The sequence below is a fragment of the Chionomys nivalis genome, chromosome 1 (assembly GCF_950005125.1).
Source record: "Chionomys nivalis chromosome 1, mChiNiv1.1, whole genome shotgun sequence".
Taxonomy (NCBI): Eukaryota; Metazoa; Chordata; class Mammalia; order Rodentia; family Cricetidae; genus Chionomys; species Chionomys nivalis.
The window spans coordinates 150,609,660-150,632,847 of NC_080086.1; the positions used below are offsets into that span (position 1 = coordinate 150,609,660).

Consider the following 23,188-nt stretch of genomic DNA (forward strand, 5'->3'; position numbering starts at 1 on the left):
CAGCTGCACTGTCTGTCAAGCTTTGGTTAAGACACAGATATATGTATATACATGTATACATTTTAGATTGGGGTAGAATTTATACCATATAAATAATGCTAAAGTTATATTTTGCATATAAATTTAATGATACCTTTTCTATTACGATCAAATAGTCTATGAAAAATAATTATCTAAAGCCATGGTGTGTGTTGACTGACGTGTCTGTCCCACCCGGTCCTGCAGTCATTCAGTCCCAAAGAACTACACGTAGGTCTACATTAGTTATAAACTGATTGGTCTAGTAGCTCAGGCTTCTTATTAACTCTTATAACTTACATTAGCCCGTAATTCTTGTGTGTGTTAGCCACGTGGCTTGGTACCTTTTTCAGCAAGGGAGTCACTTCTTGCTTCCTCTGTGGCTGGGACATGACTGCAGACTGCGCTTCCCTCTTCCCAGCATTCTCATTGCCCTGCCTCTACTTCCTGCCTGGCTACTGGCCAATCAGCATTTTATTAAACATAATACAGGTGACAGGATAAAAGACCATTGTTCCACAGCAGGTGTGTGGCCCTGCAGTGACCCAGTGCTGACTCCCGCTGCGAGTGTGTGGCATGCTGCACGCTCACTAGTGCTGACTCCTGCTGCGGGTGTGTGGCATGCTGCATGCTCACTAGTGCTCATTCTAGGAAATGGTGTCTGTGAGGCCGAGTGTGACTGTGAAGAGTCAGCCTGTAGGAAGCTAATATTTTAATCACCTGTCCATACTTCTTATCTCCATCTTTAATATTTTACAAATGCCTGTACCTTGCAGAAAGGTCTAATCTTTTGTTTAGAAGTTAGGACCATGAGCCAAAAGCCCAGGAAGCCTTGGGAAGGTGGTCCTTGCAGCTTTTCGGTGGCTCCATCTGTGCGCCTGCCGAGAGCGCACCTGCAGCGTGGAGCAGTGGCTCACCCCCGCGCCCTTTCTTTCCCTTGGGCCTTGTGGTCCAGAAGCCATGAAGTGCTAGAGTGTGAGGCCCGACCACCAGTGTCCCCAGTGTGTATCTTTGCAGACAAGCTGGATGGGTAGCCAGCCTTGCGGCTTCTGTGGCAAGCCTGTGCCCACAAAAGGTCAGTGAGGGGACTCTAGTGCTGTGGGCATTAGCCCTGCGAGTCGGTAGCAGAGTCACTGTGGACTCCCCGTGGGCCCCTCGCAGACATGCCTTCAGTAGCTAAGGAAGGCGGCAGGGAGAATGCAGATCCTGAGCCACACTGGTCTGCAGAGGCCCTGGTTGGTCAGCTTCTTTGAGTGGAACCCTTTGTTGAATTTGTAGTATCTGCTGTAAGGCACATATCCGGCAGGCAGGGTTTTGTTTTATCTACACTATAAATGTCCTCAGAGTATTTTCTCCACACTAGGCATGAAGGTTAGAAGTCTGGATCCAGGGGGCTGGAGAGATGGCTCAGCAGTTAAGAGTACCGACTCTTCTTCCAGAGGTCCCTAGTTCGACTCCAGCAGTGACATGGTGGCTCACAGCCATCTTATAATGGAATCTGGTGCCCTCTTCTGGGGTGCAGATACACAAGCAGGCAGAATACTGTATATGTAATAAATAAATTTTTTTTTTTTTTTTTTGGTTTTTTGAGACAGAGTTTCTCTGTGGTTTTGGAGCCTGTCCCGGAACTAGCTCTGTAGACCAGGCTGGTCTCGAACTCACAGAGATCCGCCTGCCTCTGCCTCCCAAGTGCAGGCTTTGTCACTGGCTTCGAATTAGGAGATTTATAGTTGGTTTAGTAGCATGTAGACAAAGTCTTTCCTGTCTAGTTAGAAGAAAACATGATTTCTCTCAGACAGCATTGTCTTTTAGAAACGAACTAAACCTGTGCAGTTTCTCCTGTGTTCCTAATGAAAACAACATTTTGATTGCTTATGGAGATTCAGGTTATTGGAGTCATTTAGAATTTTAAATATTAATAGAACTGCAGATGCAGTCATTTAAAAGGACCTTAGGTGCTGAGCCTCATGAATGGAAGCCCTTACATGCTAGTTCAGTAACCAGAGGGGAGGCTGGGAAGGTATGGCTGGGAACCTCCTGGGTCCAGTTGGCTCTGGACTGTGTTTTACTGACATGGCTGTCCTGCTTCTTCTTCCTCTCCAGGCAGAAGGTTATGTAATTGGAAGCTGCATCAAACACATCCCAATTGCAGGTAGAGATATTACGTATTTCATTCAACAGCTGCTAAGGGAGCGGGAGGTGGGAATCCCTCCTGAGCAGTCACTGGAGACCGCAAAAGCCATTAAGGTAAAAACAGAAGGGACCCTGGCTGGTTTGGGGGTGAGAGAGAAATGGTGCTTGGATGTTCCCTCGATGCCCATCACCCCCCTCCTGCTCCCTTACTGTCCCCTGAGAGTGTGGCCTTGACTGTCTTACCAGTGAGTTCAGTGTGCAGGGGACTTGAGGATCAGTGCGCTCTTCTACACAGAGAGCGACTTGATAACTGGTGGTGAGCCACCGGTGTGTGCAGTAGGGCATCATTTAATTGGAACCTAATTAAACAAAACCTTCAATTAGCTGCACGCTGCTTCCACATCTCCCTCCATGCTTCCTTTTGGAATCAGGGGCAAGTCGCAGCAGCAGCGTAGCTGTCAGGAATCCCGTGGTGCCTGCCTGCCTTCGTGCCCTGAAAATGCTCCTCAGAACCAGGACAGTCTGAGGCCTAGCATCCTTGAACACAATCCCCCTGCGTGGCTCCAGACCTCGGTTCAGCACTAGACCAGTGACAGGAATCTTTAGTAACAAAAGAACCAAAGTGGCTCTCTGGTCATTATTTAGAGTGTCTACTTGACCTGGCTGTCTTTTTATTACTCTGGGTATAGCAGTTACAGAGCCTTTTAAAGGAATTTTCTTCTCAGCTATCAAACTCAAAACATGAAAAAAAAAATCAGAATGAAGGAGATTCTTAAGAGTCCAAGGCTGATTATTCTATAGAGTGAAGGAGGAAGGGTTCTGTTTGGATCTGGAGAAGAGTCGGAGGTGGGGTGTGACGTGTGACCTGAAGTATCTCCTTTCTCTGGTTTTGAGGTTCAGGATAGTTGTGTGCGTGTGTGTGGGGGTGAGGGTTAGCCCCCCCCGCTGTTTTCCTCTCAGCTGAGCCTCTCCCGAGGCTGGTTGAATGCAAGGATGCACAAGACAAGATTTCCACATTTGGCTGATACTCGTTGAAAACCATCCTTTCAGGATGGGGCAGATATCAGGCAGGATCCTACAAAAAGGGCACCACTAACCCCTGCCTCCCGGGCCTGGACCTTCCAGGACTGGGGAAACTCTCCGTGCTAAAGCAAAAGGTGGAGCTGGTCCCTTCTCCATTGCGGAAACATTTGCCAAGTGTCTCAAGACTTCCTTGTAGGCTAAAGTATTCCCAAGTTTCCTTTAGCTGTGTTCCTTTCTTCAGTGGCGGCAATCTCTTAGCAACCCCAGTGCTCCTGCCTGATCCTGCTTTTACTCTGTAGTATCTGCCATCCTGCGTTGTTTACTGAAGTCAGTGCTAGATTATTTCTGACCGGGATCTAAGTATTTCATTAACTGTATCTCCAGTGGTGATTAAGTGACTTAGGACACATGACCAGCATGTTGCGGGCCAGGAGATCTCCCTGCAAGCAGACGTCTAGCGGGAAGCTAGAGGGCACTCCCTCTGTATCACACCCATGCACACGCATGCACGCACAGACGTTAGGATGTGGTTGGTTACTGTACTCTACAGTAGGTGGAGCTTAGTTTGCTGCTGCAGACATGGGCAGTGGTAAGAAGGCACCGGAGAGGGAGCCAAGGGAGCACGTAAAGCCTGGATGGAGAGAGACAAGGTGCTGATGTTTACAGAGAGGTGTCATTGCAGACAATATGGCAACAAAATTAGGTGGACTTGGTAGTGATGAATAACCAAGTTGCAGAGAAAACAGACTTTACCTGCTCAAGCGCGGTCATGTCTGAGCCGAAAGACAGCAGGACACAAGCTTGACAGTCCAGCCACACGAGCTTGACAGTCCAGCCACACGAGCTTGACAGTCAGCCACACGAGCTTGACAGTCAGCCACACGAGCTTGACAGTCAGCCACACGAGCTTGACAGTCAGCCACACGGGTTACAGTGTAGCAGAGGCGGAGTCAGCTGTCTGTAATGTGTGGGTTCCTGTGTATTTGTCAGAGGGCAGAGACACTGGCGGTTATTAATGCGTGGTGATATCTTTTTGTGTATACACAGGAGAAGTACTGTTATATTTGCCCTGATATTGTCAAAGAATTTGCTAAGTATGACATGGATTCCCGGAAGTGGATCAAACAGTACACGGGGATCAATGCGATCAACCAGAAAAAGTTCATTATAGATGTTGGTTATGAAAGGTTCCTGGGACCAGAAATATTCTTTCACCCTGAGGTAAGAGCTATCTCTGAGGCTGCAGAGTACAGTGATGTGGAGCAATGCTGCCCCCTAGTGTGCACCAGGAGCAGCTCTCAGTACAGGGGCTCAGAGAGCAAGTTGGCTGTTTCGCATGGTCTCTCCCCATGCCCTGTGGCTGCCTGGTTTGCCTTGCCATCGACTTACCTGCTTTAACACTTAAGGTTGGGTTATCCTCCTTGAGATGAGGAAAACTTTGAATAGCAATAGAAGAAAATGGATTTGAAACTGACCTTAAGGGGTCGGTGGTAATGTAAGTCACTAATCCTGGAGACTGGTGTACACTGGCCTCTGCATGGAAGTGGGGTTAGGACAGAGTCTGTCCAGCTCTGTGATTGTCCTTCTAAAGCAGTGCATGCCCAGCTGGTGAATGACTGGATGTCACTTTCTTCCTCCGAGACCTTGGAGTACAAACTGGGTTTTGAAGTGTATTTGGAGTTGACATTTTCCTACTTTCGTACATTTAACTCATGCCAATGGTGTTTATTTGTTTGCTCACCGTGACTATTGCAAGGGCTGTTCAGTTCTAACACCACTGCCATCACTATAGCACGTTTTCCTCTCAAAGCCTGTCTAACTTTTCTCTTGTCTCAATACTCACAAGTGTAATTCTCATTGCATGCCACGTAGCTGGTGTGCCTGCCCTCCTCTCTCTCTGACTAGTGTGAGGTGCTGTGCTCTCCTTAGCAGGGCTGCCTGTCCCGGTGACTTATGGGTACATTTCCTTGGCTAAACGCACACATGTCATGTCCACATCGCTCCACACACATGTGGTCGGCCGTGCGCATTCCTTTGACATCCTTTGATTTTTATGCAGTGGACTTGCAGTTCTAGGGAACTGTGTGTTTGTTGGTCACCTTTAAAGAAATGTCGCTGAGGGGCCTGGAAGCATGCCCCCGTGTAACGGCAGGGACTGCACTTGCAGAGGATCCCAGCCTGGTTCTAGCACCAGTGTGCACAAACCCACGCTCAGACACACTCACCTACACATATAATTAAACATAAAAACAAAGTCTTAAAATGTCGTTTGAAAAAAGCTTGAGTTATTTGAGGAAAACGTATAACGTTTCTTTTCTGTCTCTATAAAATTTAGTTCGCCAACCCGGATTTCATGGAGTCCATCTCGGATGTCGTTGATGAGGTCATACAGAACTGTCCCATAGATGTGCGTCGGCCGCTGTACAAGGTAAGGTGCCTTGTTTGCTCCCGCATTAAAGGTTTTAGCTACCGATGATGTGTGCCGTCATCCCTGTTCCTCACTGTGACAGAGAGCAAAGGAGCGGAATGTTTGAGAATATGACACTACCAACCGAGGGATTTTTAAAACTCTCTTCCTCCTTCCTCACCCTCCTTCTTCCCCTTCTTCTTGAACCCAGGCTGGCCTAGGTTTAGAACCTATGACTCTTCTGCCCCAACCTCCCTAGCACTAGGCTTTCAGGCCCGCGTCTCCATGCCTGGCTTGAGCTATCTTTTCTTCTTCTCTGGCAAACTGGATCTGAAGTTAGACAGTCTGACTGTACTGATTGTAAGAGGAAGGTGTGCCCCCTTCCTGCTACCTGGGAACTGCTCTTATTCGTCCAAGGGCATTTAGGGCTGGTCAGTGCTGAGGTAACATGACAGTGAGAGCTTCAAGTGGGACAATCAGATCAAATAAGCATGTAATTTTTTTTAAAAAATTCTTTTGTTGTCTAGAATTGTAAAACTTGAAATAAGAGGAATCTAATAATTATTGCATGAAAGGAAATATTGCTGACAGCCAGTTAGCAAGAGCAGAAATCCTTCATCTTCAGCTAACATTTGAATGTATGCATCAAGCCTTTGATACCCAACTTCATGATTCCATATTGCACTCTGCACACTTGGACATCTGCATTTTAAACAGAGAAAGGTTCTCAGTCGCAATGCAATAACTACTTCTCCATTCCACAGCAGATACTACGTTCCTTTTGAGAGAATGAAGTAAATCAGCTACATTCCCACGAGAAAGTCTCTGGTAGGAAAGCAGATACTGGCATGCAGCTCATATGCGCATATTTTACAGTTCTGAGTGGTCTATATTAAACAGCTAATAAGAAGTACCAGAAAGATAAACTAAATAGACTGGGTTTGCGTTAGATAGCGTGTGTTACCGTGTTGCCCTTCAGTGTCGCTCATGTGGCTGTATGGTCTTGGTGAAGGCTGGGAACATACAGTGCACAGTTGCAGGAAAAGTGAACTAGCTCTGCCAAGTGCAAGTAATACAGCTCTTGGGCTGCGGTGGCCTTGGAGGTCATGCAGACCAGCCCTTAAAGCATGGTGACCCGGAATGGAAAGGTGAAGGGCAGGATGGGCTCAGGGGCCTTGCACTTAGGTCTTGTTTGTGTTTATTTTATTAAGGAATTTCTCAGTTTCTTAATCTCACTGATTCAAACTAAAGGTAGTTTGAATGAGGCAGCACTCACCTGCATGAACTCCTTTGAGTCTGGTAGCATAGCTGGGATGCCCTTCCATTTTGGAATTACTCAGTTATTAAGTAACACTGCAGAATGTGCTAACCCTGAACTCAAGAAAGCTTCATGAACTAGCAAGACAAGGATGCACATGGCCTCTGCGGGCATACTAGGTCACATGCAGACAGTTCCTAGAAGGTGGGGTTGGCCCAGCAGATGAGGGCCTGGGTCAGGTGTGCTGTTAGAATTTGGGAGTGAAAGTGGCTTATGAGGAAGAGGAGGAAGTGAGTGTTGGGCTAGGAATGGGGATGTCTTCTCCAGGGGATGTTGAGGTGGCAGTGGCGTTGCTCTGACCTGAATCTCCCCCATCCCCTCGCTGCTCTATGGAGAATCCACTAAAAATTCCATCTCCTTTTTTGTTTTTTGACAGGGTCTCATACTATAGGTCAGGCTGACCTGGAACTCACTGTGTAGCCTAGTTAGGCTTCAGATTCATGGGGATCATTCTGTCTCAGCTCTCAAGCCCTGGATGACAGGTGTGAGCCACCAAACCCAGCTTGCATCTATACCCCAGGCCAATCTGGCACAATCTGAGATTTTCTCAATTGAGGTTCTCTCTTCTCAAATAACTTTAGCTTGTGCTGACATCAGAGCTAGTTATCCCAGCAGTAGTGGGGAGGAGGGTAGGTGGCTGGCAGACAGACAGGGTTGGGGTTGTTAGTTGTTATTGTAGTCTTGAGATTGACATAGAATTCAAGTCCCAATGAAGTTGGGCACGCTTTCTGTCATTTATCATGGAGCTGAACTCTGCAGGAGAAGGGGGAGTCAAATGAGGCTCTCTGCTCTGTCTCCTGAGACATTAATGTAGGCCAGATTCTGACATGGAAAATGAACCTCAGGGCTGAGCTGTGGAGATTTTTGTCTTTCTCATGGTGGTGTCCATTGTGGAACCTCAGTGGGTTTGTCATCCTCTGTGACTCCTTCAGGAAGCTGCCACTCTTGGTTGCTGTTGCAGGATAGGCAGCCCTTGGGTCACTTTGTTCTCTCTGGAAGTATTTGGTGGGCACCACAGCTTCTAATACAACCACTAAGAAAGGGACTCTTTCGAAAGCCAGGGTTGTGAGGAGTAAATTGAAGTTTACTATTGAGATTTACAAATGCCCACTTTCTATGCGTTAATCCACCATGGTGCAGCCACTAGAGTGGGTTCTTTACGGTAATCTCAAACTAGGAGTTGGCCAGCGTTTTCTGTAAAGGGCCAGATGGTAAATCTTTTGGCTTTGCAGAAGCCATATGGTCTTTGTTGCATTTACTCCATTCTGCCAATGCTGCTATAGACAATATGGGTACCGCTAGAAGAGGCTGGCTTCCATAAAACGTTATTTACAAAAAACAGCAGGCAGCTTGCTATAGACAGTTGAGTCTCTAGTTCCTAATTGTAGAACTCTCTACGCCTTTGAGAGGTAGGTGGGACTTCTCTCTGGCTGGCTGTGTGTGCAGGTGTGTGTTTAGTTCATCAGCCAGTCAGGGCCGTGTCTAGAGAAGACTCCGTGAAATTATGGCTGCGGGGCTTCTGGCACTCTAGGGTTTGTGGCTTTGACTGGCACTGCTCAGTGAGAGCTGCAGGATGCGCAGGCAGCACTTCTGCTCCCTGGGTATTTGGAAGTGGTCAATGGACCCACCCTGTGTGGGATGGAGGAAGCCTTCTTTGGAAGCAGCATCTTGGAGCAACGATGTTTCACTGTCATGCTTTACTCCTGCGTGGGGCATGCTCAGTCTGGGACCCTTTCTAGCTCCTTCTCCTGAGTGTGGACAGAAGCTTGCCATGAAAATTATCCTTCCACCTCTTTCTCAGTGGCTAAATGTACAGATAGTAGGTATGTGAGCACCTAAATCAAATATGTAAGAAAACACACTGAGTAATCTGTACCACACCGGGATATCTTTCTGTGCATAGCCAAACACCTGCAGGGGTCTCTAGGGGATGCCTCTCCTTTATTCTTGTCCCCAGGTGCTTGCCTTCTCCAAGACCAATGTTGGACCCATTCTTGCCGATAACCCAGGTCCCCTTCACACCAACAGCAATCAGTGGATCAGAATGATAGGGAGCATGGTCTGGGCCAGGGAAACTCAGATTAGAAAGGGAAAAAAACACATCTTCTGGGCCATGATGGATTACCTGACGGGTAGGGCTGCCCTCTCCCAGGACCGAGGCAGCTGGGATCCTGACCTCATCCTCCCATGTGTCTTCCCTCTAGTCTTAGGACTTTATCTAGGCCAGTTGTTTCCAGCCTGTGGCCGGAGACTCCTTTGGGTGTTGAATGACCCTTTCACAAGGGTTGCCTAAGACCCCTGGAAAACACAGATATTTACACTAAGCTTTTTAACAGTAGCATAATTACAGTTATGAATCACAGTTATGGTTGGGGGTCACCACAACATGAGGAGCTGTTTATTAAAGGGTCTCAGCATCAGGAAAGTTGAGCACCGCTGATCTAGACAATGGATGTGGACACAATAACAAGAAGGGAACCACAGAGAGCTCCTGGGAAGGAGATTGGAGCAAGCACTGTGGTACTCTGTTCAGCACCAGAGGGCGTTATCTTTCTTCTTGTGTGGCTCCTTCTCCTTCCCTGAGTAATCCAGACCTGTAGGGACAAAATCTTGGTGACCTACAGGGGTTTATTATGATCTAGTGAGGAAGAGGCAGCTCACTTTAGATTGCTGGAAGACCCACAACTTGGCCAGGCTCTCAGACAAGAAAACAAAAAGCAAGAATAAAAGATGGCTCTGAAAATGTGGACCGTTTGCTCATCTCCTTTGAGGTGGTATTGACATACAGTCTGTGTCTGTTTAAGGTATAGCCAGGTTGATCTGATGTATGTGTCCATTGCAGAAACCTGCCAAGTTAACTGACTAACTTACTCCTTACCTCGCGTAGCTTCCCGTGTGTTCAGGTGTTGGGACGCTTGTACAGTCTACCTTGGTGTTGACAGAAGCCTGCATTCTGCCCCAGAGATCCTCATGCAGCTGGGCCAGGGCTAGAGTGGAGGGGGGCACCTGTGTATGAAAAGCATTTCTAGTTTTGCTAAGTTGGCAGCTATTGTCGGCAGCTGGTGCTTTCTTGGATGATCTGGTATTTAGTAGTTTGTCTGCTCTGCATGAAGGTGGAGCAGTTACAGTTGCTCTGTCATGGAACTGGTTTGTGAGGTGTCTTGGGTGCCTGCTGATACTAGGCTTATTGTTAAATTTAAAGAGATTCAATATGTATGTGGTTGTGTTCTTGTCTTTAGGAATTGATCAAAAAGCCAAAAAATACTGAAATAACGAACGGGAACCGCTACAAGCTAAATGTCATTCAAGTGAATCATGCAGTTATGGCAATTGAGGGATGAGCAGATTGCATTTAATTAGAGGGGATCAAGACAGGCTTTGAGGGGGTGTCTTCTGAGCCTGTCAGACCTGGCCTGTGGAACCCGTATGGGAGAGGCTGGCCTGGCATGAGACCCTGAGCATTGAGTGGGGACCTACGGGTGCATAAGGAGTTCATCCTTCCTGAAGCCTGGGCTGCAGCAGGGGTGGGAGGGGTAGCTGTAAGAGGATGTCTGCCATCCTGCTTTGGCCCTGGAGTGGAAGTTGGGAAAGTGCCTGTTTGTTCTGTCGTCAAGAAGATGAGAATGCATCTCGATAATGCTCACAGTTGGTTTTTGTAACTAGTGGCTTGAGTCAGGTCTGTTATAGTAATTAACTTAGTGCCTTTTAAATCAGAACAGCACGGGGCAAAGTAAGCAAGCTGTGTACACTATTTGTTAATGTTGAATGGCTCTGATATCTTCAACAGTTGAAACAGAAAATTAGAAAACATACCTATCAGTGGCATTTTTATCCTTTTTCTTTCCCCGTCCTTCAGTACTGGGGATCAGATATGGGTCATTCTAGGTGGGCACTGCACTAAGTGAGCTACATCCCAGCCCACTGTCCTTTTCCAGCTGAAATCCAGGCTGAAGTCTAAGATGTGAGCAGCTGGGACGGCAGCTGCTTAGATTTGGGTAGGGTCGCGGGCTTGCACAGTTCCAGAATTTCCAAACCCACTTCTGTACTATTGAACTATGCTTCTGCTACTGCACTCCAAAACCGTAGGATTTCTTTTTGTCTAGGTGGAAAGGGAAGCCTGATGTTAACAACTGGTCAGGGCTTACTGAGTTGAGGGATTTTTATTGCAGGGGTAAGATGAAGATGTCTCATGATGCCCCACTGAGGGGCATCTGTTGGCCACTTGCCAGCCCCAGTACTGGCACCCAGGGTCCAGGCATGCAACTACATACAGTAGATTGAGCATAATGATTTGTGGGAGCCCTGGTTGGACATGGTCCAGGGGCTCCTGGAGCTAGCGTTCCCCTACTTGCACCATGGTGGATGTGTCTGCAGCTGGGCATCCAGGCACTGCCACCAGCCACATGTGGCTGCTCATCCTTCAAACATGTTGCAACAAGAAAGCATTAAAATTTTGCTTAATGTTAATTGATACAGGTATAACTAGCAATATTGGACTAAGGGCTGCACTATGGGACAGCTCAGGCTGGAGTCCTGTAGGCCGGTGTGACCCCCTCAGAACAGGGGTGCAGCATGGATGAGAAATAAAAATAATCCATTTGGCAAAGTGGTGGTAGCATACACCTTTAATCCCAACACTCGGGAGGCAGAGACAGGCGAATCTTTGAGTTCAAGGCCTGGTTTACGGTTTTCAGAGCAAGTTCCAGGACAGTCAGGTCTTTATAGAGAACCTATCTTGAAAAAACAAGAGCAAAAGCAAAGCCAAACAAAACCAATCATTTGGGTCTAGAGAGATGGCTCTTGCACAGGACCCTGCACAGTGGGTGGCTCACAGCAGCTTGCACCCCAACTCCAGGGCTTCCAGTGCCCTCAGCAGGCCTCTGCAGGCACTTGCACATATGTATGAACATACACATAGAGTGTGCACATAATACACATAACTAAAGAACACAATACATCTTTAAAAGGGAGAATCTGTTCGCAGGGCCAGGAGTAGAGTGTGTTCTGGGTGGAAATGGATTCGGCATCCCTGGTCCTGATGTGTAGACATGGTAGTGAGCAAGGAGCCTGAGATGTGCAAAGAGCCAGATCACGTGGGGCATGGAGGAGAGGGGTGAGCCACCGTGTGCTGGCTGTGACTCTCAGGCAAGACCTGATGGCATGGATTTAGATTGAGTTTGTCCTGTGTCCTGAGGGTTACTGAGGATTTTGGAATGGATGTGCAGTGGCCTAAGCAGAGAAGCAGAAGCAGGGCTCTCCCTCCCTCCCTCCCTCCCTCCCTCCCTCCCTCCCTCCCTCCCTCCCTCCCTCCCTCCTTCCCTCCCTCCCTCTCTCCCTCCCTCCTTCCCTCCCATCTCTGTTCTTTCTCTTCTCTTCCCTTCCTTCCCTCCACTCTCTCCTCCCTTCTCCCCCACAGTGAAATCACTATAAGATGTATTGTAAGGATGGGCTGTGGAGCTGCCGAGCCTGGAATTTGTAGAGCAGGCTGGAAACTCAGGCAGGCACTGCTACTGCATGTTGGGATAGAATCCCATCCTGGGGACACCCCAGACTGCTCTTCTGGCCTTCAGCTGACGGGTTGTCACCTTCCACAGCACGTCACTTACTCTTACTGCACACAGCACCTGAATTCGTGTTTGGTTCAGTCACCAGGTGTGATAGTGTAGCCAGTCAACACACAAAATTAATCACCCTAGAAGCCAAGAGAGTCTCAGAGAGAACGCAGGATGGATAACTGTCCCTGGGCCTGCCAGGTGGCACTTTCTCCACAGAACTAGCTTTGAGAGAGGAGTTGTGCAGAGGCCAAAGTAATGCAGTTGAAGGAAATTAAGAGATGGGGGCGATTCCTGCACGAGTGGTCACTGGTAGTGACGGCCCCTAGAAACTAAGAGATGGGGTGATTCCTGCATTAGTCGTCACTGGTGGTGACGGCCCCTAGAGCAGCCCTGAGCAGTTGCTTGGGTTTCAACAGGGACAGGTTGGGCGTCACACAGTTGTGTGTCTCTCAGGTGTGTGCTCAAACTCTGTGCACTTCAGTTGCAGTGGAACTTGGAGCTGCTGTGATGTCTACACTGTGGAGAGGAGACACAGCCTGTCTCTCTCTGTTTGTTTTTCCTTCACTACTGGGAATGGAACCGATGGAGCCCCACATGCGGTGTGTGCAAGTGTTCCCCTTTTCGCCTGTGTTGGGGGTTGAACCTAGGGCCTTGTATATGCTAGGCAAGTATTATAGTATTGAGCTACCTTCTTAGCCCCTTAATCTTTTTGAGACCAGGCCCCATTAAGCTGCTAAGGGTGGCCTTGAACTTACTCTTGGCCCAGGCAGATCTTGCTTTCAATCGTCTTTCCTCAGCCTCCAGAGTAGCTGGAATTGCTGTAGTAGCTGGGATTGCCTGAGCTAACATTATACCTGCAGTTACAAATGATGGCTCATAGGTGGCGCCGTGTACCTGTCAAACTGAATTAGGAGTGCCTCAAGCCTGAGATGCATTGATGTGAACAAGAGCAGGCAGTTTGGTTATTTTTGATATTGTGTTACTTTTTTCAAGCAGGTAGGAGGTGGGACTTAGTGCTTGGCATGTGGCCAGCCCCCCTCAGAGAGCTATGCCCCCAGTCCATATTAGGGACCAGCAAGTGAACTAACTTGCTGGTGGTACAGATTTTATTTTAAACCTTTCTGACTTAAACTTCAGGAGGTTGACAGGTTATATGTGTGTCTAATGTTGTGCCCTGGCATTCTCTACCAGCAGAGAGAAGAGGCCTTTCCATGTGCAAAAATAACTTCAAGTGGAGATTTTTTGGCAGGGAGGCAATTGCATAATCGCACTTGAAAAAAGTCTAGACAAGACATTGGGTTTCATGATCACTTGACACCCTCACATGGAGCAAAGGGACACTGCACATGGAGCCAGAGCCACTGGAGCAGGGGGCGCAACAGAAGGAGACCGGTGGTCAGAGCATTAGGTGTTAAAAACCTGCTTCATCATAGGAAGTTTAGACGCTGTAGGGGCGCAAAGGTCATTATTCTCATTTAAAATGCATGTTCAAGTTTGGAGATTTGAAATATTCCAAAAACTTCCATGCAAACAGAAACCTCTCTGCAGTCTCTGACTGTCAGTATTGCAGAACTTTTCCTACTGCCCTGAAGTGTACGTAGGTGATGGATATAATATCCTCTATTTGTGTGTTCACTTAGCTCGGTGTTGTAAACACTTAGCAAATCAAAAACTTTGCAAAAACATTGTTTTTAATTAAGCCTGTTTCAATACCGACACTTTCCTAGGTTGGGTGTTTGGTGTTTTTCTATCCCCAGGTCACAGTTTTTCTCTACTGTGCTATGTTTTAGGGTGAGAGTCTCTGTTTCCGATGCTTTTGAGTTGAATGGCTCTAATTTAAGACTTGCTGACTGGAGCAGAACTGGCCCTTGCTGACTGAGATGCCCTCCTGCCTTACTGGGCCTTTGAGTACATTGAGATCTTCAGTGACAGTGTTAAATGGGTTTGTGGGGGTGGCTGGGTATAGGAAAATGTCTTTTCAGAGGATTGTTACAGCCAGGGCTGGCACCCATGAAATGTGCTGATTGTCTAATAAGAACATTCGTTTTCTGTCAGGTTCTTCAGAGGGACACACCCTGAGGTCTGGCTCCTGTTGGAAGTTTTTTGAGATGCACTGTCTCCCACCGTCTCCGGCCATCTCCCACCATCTCCCATCATCTCCCGCCATCTCCCGCCATCTATCACCATCTCTACCATCTATCACCATCTCCCGCCATCTATCACCATCTCTACCATCTATCACCATCTCCCACCATCTATCACCATCTCTCACCATCTCCCGCCATCTCCCGCCATCTCCCGCCATATCCCTGTCTTCATGGTCAGGAGTGGGTGCTGTGGCACAGACTGTGTACTGGCCTAGCCATGCATGAGCATCAGTGTCTTAGCCTTGCTTCCTTGGAGCAAGGCCCCCATAGGGACGCTGTGGTGCCAAAGGTCTGTGGTGTCAGAGGTCTGCTGGCTGCTGTAACTAGGGACTACTTGTAAAGGCATGCAGTAGTATTGGCATGCAGGAATATGGGCAGGGTGAAGAAATTTAGTTTCTAAGTAAATGTTTGTTCCCTTTCTCCCAAGTCCTTGAGCTCTGAGTCATGCAGGCTTGCAGTTTCCTAGCTGTGTGCCTTTGGGCCAGCATTCCATCTACCAGTCCTTTAAAAGAAAAGGGGGTAAGGAGGCCTTGAGAATGACAGGAGGCTCATGTGGGACAAACAGCATGTGGCGTAGTGACCGACACATGTTGAGTGTGTTAGTCCCTTTGCCTAAAGTGCTTTGCCTTGGCTTACCATTTATGGAGAGATAGTCCGTAGTGTCAGGGAAGGGATGGTGGTGGGTGACTTTGTGACAGCAGTGTGCCTGTGTGATGGGGGGGGTGCCTGGTGGTGGGTGTGGTGTGGTGATAGGGGTGCCTGGGGTTGAGCTATGGCAGTGGGCATGTATTAGTGGGCCTGTGTGATGCGGGGGGGCAATGCCTGGCAGTAGGATGTGGTGGTGGGGGTACCTGGGGGTGGGCTATAGCAGTGAGCATGTGGTGATTGGCCTGTATGATAGGGGCAATGCCTGGCAGTGGGGTATGGTGGTGAGCATGTGGTTTGGGGCCTGTGTGGTGGCAGTTGCTTTCTCACAGATCAGCAGCCAATAGCAATGATAGAAAAAGAAGCAGCGTCAGGCTATAAACCCTAAGCCCATCTCCCCAGAGACCCAGCCAGACCCCAATTTCCCAAAGTTCTACAACTTTCCAAAAACAGTGCCACTGGCTGGGGACAAGTGTTTCAACATAGGCGCCCGGGGAGGCATTTCACACGCAATCCATACCACTGAGTGGTTGTTTCTGTTGGTACTGCTGTCAGTGTGACCCAGTCTCACTAATTAAAGTGGACTAGCGGGGATACAGTAGAGGGATGCGAGGTCCCGAGGTCCCGGGAGCAGACTCTGATTGGGTAGGGCAGCTGGGAACTTGAGATGTGTAGGCTCAGCTTAGATTTAGTTCAGAGAAGAAGCTGCAGTTATCTTCTCTGATAGGATGCTTCTATAAATTGAATTAGCTGAATTAAGCCCGTGGAGGAGAGGGGAAGCTCTGTGCTGTGGCTGTAATAAGTCAGATTGTTTTTGACTTCAGCAGCTGAGTGTACGTTGAGTTTTACTTTAAGACTATTGAAGACTGTATATTGTGAAGATGAAGGGGGAAGAGGGCCCTTCTGTTGAGGCTGATTTGTTGAGGGTCCAGGGCAGGAGCTGATCTCTGGCCAGGCAAGATAGAAGGTATGGAAGGCACTGAAGTGTGTGTGTCTGTGTGTGTGTGTGTGTGTGTCTGTGTGCGTGTGTGTGGAGAAGGGAGGGTGGCAGGAGCATAGGAGCTGTCCAGCCCTGTGAGATCCATTCCCTCATTGGTGTTTAGAGGACATGTTATCTCTGGTAATCATTCAGAGACTGCAGGGTTACCTGGCACTTGAATGGGGACACAGCACTGTGTGGATGATGCTGTTGGGGGCAGCAGGACAGTGGGTGAGGGGTGAACCACTGTGACAGTTAAGGAGGAAGGGAGTGCTAGGGCTCAAGGTGTAGGGCTTCTTTTGGTTGGGTCTCTGTTGGTGCGGTAAAACACCACGACCACAAACTACTTGGGGAAGAAAGGGATCATTTCACTTTACGACTGTCAGGCCGTACTCCATCACCAGGAACTGAAGCCAAGGCCAAAGAGGAACGCTGCTGACTGGCTCGCTGCCCATGGCTTGCTCAGCCTGCCTTCTCATAGCACCCAGAGCCGCCAGCCCAGGGTGGCACCACCCACAATGAGCTGGGCCCTCCCACCTCAATCACCAATCAGGAAAATGCACCATAGGTTTGCATGGAGGGGGACTGTAGGGTCAGGGTATTTTCTCAGGTGAGGTTTCCTATTTCCAAATGATTCTAGTCTGAGTCAGACTGACACAAAAGTAGCCAGCATGGGGCTCTGTGTCCTCAGGAAGTGTGGGCTTATGGAGCTGACTCCAGGGTGTGACAGAAGGGGACTCTGCTGAGGAGTATCCTGGGACGGTGACTGCTTGATCGTCAACCTGTTTTACTGTTAGTTTATTATTGTTTTATAAATGTTCTTTCTATAATCTCTAGTGTGTTGCAGATTTTTTCCCCCTAGTCTATGGATTGTCTTAATTTTCTTAGTTTTTTTTTTGTTTGTTTGTTTTGTTTTGTTTTGTTTTGTTTTTTGAGACAGGGTTTCTCTGTAACAGCCCTGGCTGTCATGGACCAGGCTGGCCCCGAACTCACAGAGATCCGCCTGCCTCTGCCTCCCAAGTGCTGGGATTAAAGGCGTGTGCCACCACCACCCGGCTAATTTTCTTAGTTACATATTTTGAACAAGAATGGAAATGTTGAATTCATGAGGTTCAGTTTATTTTTTGTTTTTTTTCTTTTGCTTTTTGTGTACTATCTAAATATTTAATTTACCCTCAGGTCTTAAAGCTTTAGAAATATCTACATCTCTATATCACTAGCTCGTTTTAGAAACTCTGTCGTTAGCCCGCTATCTGTTTGGTGTTAGCTTGTGCGTCTGAAGTGGGTGAGATGAATATGTGGAGGTCGCGGATCCCCACACCGTTTGTCTGTTTGTCTGGACAGCTTGCTCTTTCCCAGTGAGGCTCCTCAGTGATGTTTATGTGCAGTGCAGTGCAGTGTGCAGTGCGTAATCTCTGTGTAGTCTGTGCAGTGCGGTGTGCAGTGCGTAGTCTCTGCGTAGTCTGTGCAGTGCAGTGTGCAGTGTGTAGTGTCTATGTAGTCTGTGCAGTGTGGTGTGCAGTGCATAGTCTCTGTGTAGTCTGTGCAGTGCGGTGTGCAGTGCGTAGTCTCTGCGTAGTCTGTGCAGTGCAGTGTGCAGTGTGTAGTGTCTATGTAGTCTGTGCAGTGCAGTGTGCAGTACATAGTGTCTGTGTAGTCTGTGCAGTGCAGTGTGCAGTGCGTAGTCTCTGTGTAGTCTGTGCAGTGCGGTGTGCAGTGCGTAGTCTCTGCGTAGTCTGTGCAGTGCAGTGTGCAGTGTGTAGTGTCTATGTAGTCTGTGCAGTGCAGTGTGCAGTGCGTAGTCTCTGTGTAGTCTGTGCAGTGCAGTGTGCAGTGCACAGTACGTAGTCTCTGTGTAGTCTTGCAGTGTGGTGTGCAGTGCGTAGTCTCTGTGTAGTCTGTGCAGTGCAGTGTGCAGTGCGTAGTCTCTGTGTAGTCTGTGCAGTGCAGTGTGCAGTGCGTAGTCTCTGTATAGTCTGTGCAGTGTGGTGTGCAGTGCGTAGTCTCTGTGTAGTCTATGCAATGCAGTGTGCAATGCGTAGTCTCTGTGTAGTCTGTGCAGTGTGGTGTGCAGTGCGTAGTCTCTGTGTAGTCTATGCAATGCAGTGTGCAATGCGTAGTCTCTGTGTAGTCTGTGCAATGCGGTGTGCAGTGCGTAGTCTCTGTGTAGTCTGTGCAATGCGGTGTGCAGTGCGTAGTCTCTGTGTAGTCTGTGCAGTGTGGTGTGCAGGGCGTAGTCTCTGTGTAGTGCTTCCTCTTAAAGCTGCAGAGAAGGCAGATGAACCCAACATGTTCCACCTCAAGAGGCAACCCAAGAGCTCACAGCACTCCAGAAGTATTCTGGCGAACATTTATTTTATAGCCTAGAATTATTTTTTATATATAATTAAGAAATCCATTGCAGAGACATGACAAGTAGTTGTAAAAGTCGGACTGGATTTTGGACTGCGAGGGAAAATGCTGTAAAAGTTGTTGAAGGGCACAGTAACAAGGCAGGAAAGGGACAGTGCGTGGATGCGGCTATGCAGAGGGTGGCTGGATGGTGGTGGCATTCTTACTAAGAACACACCTGAAGTGCATAGGAGGACACATGATGAGCTCAGGGGTTAAAAAGAAGGAAGTGGTGGTAGGAGAGAACATGGCTGACGGAATGTTCATGAAAGATTCACCTACACTGCAGGACACATCACTCGTGCTGACTTGATGTTATTTCTAAATAGCAAATGTGTTCAGATAAAAATCGTGTAACAAATTCATGTAGCATATGCCTTAGTCTCTAAAACACGAGAGGTCGTTACATTAACATTAACTAGCTGCTTAATATTGCCCTTTTCTACGAATGTAGTATGTAAATGGACTAAAATAGTTGTTAACGGCGCTTTTTTTTTTTTAAGCGAATACGCATTTTGTTGTTGTTGTTGTTGGGGTTGAGCTCTGGGCCTTATGCCTGCTAATGCAAGCTCTCTACCCTGAGTAACATTCCCAGCCCATGAAAGGACATTTCCTTGAAAAAAACAAATGGCCGTTCTAGGAGTAAGGTGTCACTGAGATGATGTCCTGTATTGCTGTCTGTCCCTGAAGCCAGAGTGGTGTTGGCCAGACTACTTAGTAGACGTTTCCTAATGGTCAGTCTTACCTCCTTCAGTGTCCTTTGATAACTAGTTTGATGGAGATGGACTATTGAGGTTGTTATCAGACCGCATGCACACACCCGCCAGGAAGCCCTGTGGAGAAGGTAGACTTGGTATTAAGATCAACTCTTGCACCAGCACCTTTAGTGTGAACTGACTTGTGTTTTAAGCCCATTTTGTGTTTAATAAGTTTTCTGCCTCAACAAAATCCACTCACAAACAAGCCTGCAGGCTGCCAGGTTCAGATGACCTGCTCACAGGGTGGGAGACTGAGAGGACTTGGCGCGAGTCAGGACAACCTGTGGGCTCTCAAAGAATGATGCTTCTCAGGTGACTTATTGCTGTTGTCATCCTTCTGTTTGCTTCTTCCAGGGGCTTCGTTTCCCTCAGCATCACTGTTGCTATGAGGTTTTCATACATGTTCACACATGATGTGTTCTGTGCATAACCGTCCTATGCCCCCTCTTTTTACTGTCCCATCCACCTTCTCACTGCCTTAGTAAATGTCTTAACTTCTGAGAGCCGTTCTGATGGCCAAGGCTGCCTGCATCCTGCCTGTATTCATGCTGCTGTTTTCAGCTTTTGTCTACACAGTATGGGGTTTTTGTTTGTGTTTGGTTTTTAGTCCTCTTTGAGCCCTTGCCTGTGCTGACCTCCCTGGTACGAGCATGGTCACTGTGCTGAGCTGCGAATACTCAGCTCATAGGATGTCTCTCAGTGAGGAAGTGTGAGTTTCAGATGGCAAACAGGCATTGTGACAGTGAGCTGTCAGCCCTTGTTCAGGGACTGTGGGCAGGGTCCCTGTGTATGCTGCCACAGCATTCTCTGATACCCAAGGACAGCATGACATCATGCACGGTCCCATCTGCCCTGCAAGCCCAGGCTTCACAGCTCTCATACGTGTCTCCTGGGCACTTGCAAGTTGCCACATGTGTTTCCTGGTGAAAGATGAACTTTGCTTTTACTGAAAAACCCCAAATTTCTTTCTTCTGTGCACGTGAGTCTGTGTGTGTGTGTGTGTGGTTTGTGGGGACATGTGTGGGTGTGAGTGCAGGTGTGTTTTGGTCAGTGGACAACCTTGGGTGTTGGCCCTCCCCTTCCACTTTGTCTCTTATTTACTGTGTAATCAGGATGGCTGCCCCGTGATCCTCAGGGAGTCTCCTGTCTCCGCCTCCCACTTCATTTGAGGATCACACACACACACACACACACCATCATCTTGCTGTGAGTTCTAGGACTTCAAACACAGGCCCTCACACGTATGTGGCTAGGGCTCCCCCCCACCCGTGCCATCTCCCCTGCCTCGTCGTCCCCTTTTTTTCATGTAAGAAACAAGCACAGTTCTTTCTCATGGACCCTGGAATGAATGCTGTTATCAGATCGCGAATATTATTTCTAAGATGTTTGTCTCTAGCTTCTATCTTAAAATGTGATGTTCACACTTCTCAAAAACTTTCAGGGTCATAGGCCCCTTTAAGAATGTCTAGATTTAGAGGTTGGAAGCCCCTCTTCAAGGCAGCTTGTGCTCCCCTTGGTCCAGGGTTTGCTCAAGGGCCAACTGAGGTGTTTGTTGGTACATGGAGTTTTGCAGAGATAGTGCTGGGTGAGGAAGAGGCTGTGTCCCGTCTGTCTTCCCTTTGTATGGAGGTGAGCAGGCAAGAGCCCAGTAGGGTCCAGGCTCCTCAGGAGCTATGTGAGGCCCCCTGACATGTTTAGGGTCCCAGGATTCTGACGGGCTGTGGTAACCGGAATCTGAAAAGTTTCAAGAAGGGTTTATTTATAGTGGTCAGAAGAGAAGGTAGAGTAGAAAACTAGAGTACCCTTAGAAACATGCACTTAAGTCACATGGCATCCTCGTCCATCCTCAGCCCCTCAGGTCATTCTTAACTGGACAGGATCCGGCATCTGTCGCTTTAGGAATAATTGACTTGTATCTACTTGAGAGAAGTGCCAGTGACTGCTTGAGGCTTTTCCTAAAGATATAAATGCCAAGACCACTTTTAAAGTCTTCTGAACAGTAAACAGCTATGCAGGGTTAGGTTAGTGTCTGAGAGGAGCTGGGTCAGAACACACTCATTCTTGAACACTGTCTCTTGTCTAACCTTCTGGACACACTTGACATGAATGCCATAGACAGACTACCCTGAGCTTGGCATAACTATGCCTGTCAGTCTGGTCTCTGACAGTCACACCTTGTCCCGAGGGTTTCTCCACATGACAACAGAGGAAGACAGCATGGTCAGGACACTGACCTGGGGATCTAGATGTAACCAGTCACCCAGAAGGAGGCTGGTGCTTAATAGGGCTGCAGTCTGAGTGCTGAGGACTCTAGAATCCCTGTCTTAGTAGGGCTGGAGTCCGGGTGCTGAGGGCTCTAGAATCCCTGTCTTAGTAGGGCTGGAGTCCAGGTGCTGAGGACTCTAGAATCCCTGTCTTAGTAGGGCTGGAGTCTGGGTGCTGAGGGCTCTAGAACCCCTGTCTTAGGGATGGAGTCCAGGTGCTGAGGACTCTAGAATCTCTGTCTTAATAGGGTTGGAGTCTGGGTGCTGAGGGCTCTAGAACCCCTGTCTTAGGGATGGAGTCCAGGTGCTGAGGACTCTAGAATCCCTGTTTCAGTAGAGCTGGAGTCTGTGTGCTGAGGACTCTAGAATCCCTGTCTTAGGGCTGGAGTCCAGGTGCTGAGGACTCTAGAATCCCTGTCTTAGGGCTGGAGTCCGGGTGCTGAGGACTCTAGAATCCCTGTCTTAGGGCAGGAGTCCGGGCACTGAGGACAGGAATCCCTGTCTAAGAAAGGAGTCAACAGCAGCCTGCTTTCTCCTACTCTTCGATCTCTCAAGGCTCCCACTATCAGGTGCCTTTCCACCAAGCCCAAGCAAGGACCAGACGGCACACTTGTGGTTTGCTGTGCCCAACACCCCTGTTACTAGGTGGGCTCCATGAGAAAGGGACCTCTTGCTTAATGTAGTTCTCTGTTGAAGGGAGAACTGGGGAGAGCTCCAGGGATGGTCAGGGTGTGGCCTTGGAGGACCTCTTTCTACTGGAGAGCTCTGGAAGGTTCTCCCCAGAAGTGTTCCACATCTGACCCTCAAGCGCCCTCGAGGACCCTCCCAAAGACATCTGGCTGGAGACTGCAGTGACCACTCAACTGTGCTTTCTCATGCATGGCCTTGTGGCTCAACTCTTGTCATGGCCTGTCATGTGTTGTCCCTGAAGGTCCTCAGCTAAGTTCTTGGAACAGTGAGGGCTTCCTGTAGGCTTTCCCAAGGCTATGGGCAGGTTATTAGAGGGGAATTTTCTACAAATACTCAGGTTGGAACTGGAATAGGTCGCAAGGCAGAAGACCAGATCTGAGGTGGCTTCGCAGGACTCTGCTCTTCTGCCTCTGTCTCTACTGCCTGCTCTGCAAATCCTGCCTCAGCCACTGTGGCCTCAGCTGGTGTGGGAGACCCTCACTGGTATGGGAGAGCAGTGAGCAGAGCAGACCCGCCATAACCTGGGCTCTCTGGCCTAGGCCTGTACGACATCTCTTCCTCATAAACTTGTGAGGGGTTTTTTGGCTGAGGAAATGCAGCCGCACAAGGCATCCCAGAAGGCAAGGTTGGGGACTTGGGGCTCCTTGAAAGATGATTTTTATTTTCTTTATAGTTTTCTCAAATGATATTTTCTGTCACAAAGTTAAATGAGGGCAATTTCACTTTCATTGTCCTAAATAATATTCTGTAGCCTGAGAGAATAAAACTGTTATCTTTCTTTTTTTTTTTTTTTTTTTTTTTTTTTTTTTTTTATTATTTTGCTTTTATTGAATTTACCCTGTTTTTTTTTTTTTTATTCT

At 48.2% G+C, this 23,188-nt stretch overlaps 1 protein-coding gene across 1 annotated transcript in view; it reads left to right on the forward strand.

Annotated features, from left to right (window-relative positions):
• Actr3b (actin related protein 3B) overlaps positions 1–23,188 on the forward strand; it is a 102,132-nt gene that overhangs the window by 66,927 nt on the left and 12,017 nt on the right. Inside the window, exons 7-9 of the mRNA XM_057772846.1 lie at positions 2,122–2,265; positions 4,222–4,395; positions 5,510–5,602. Of these exons, the coding sequence (XP_057628829.1) occupies positions 2,122–2,265; positions 4,222–4,395; positions 5,510–5,602 (411 nt within the window). The remainder of the gene's footprint in view (positions 1–2,121; positions 2,266–4,221; positions 4,396–5,509; positions 5,603–23,188) is intronic.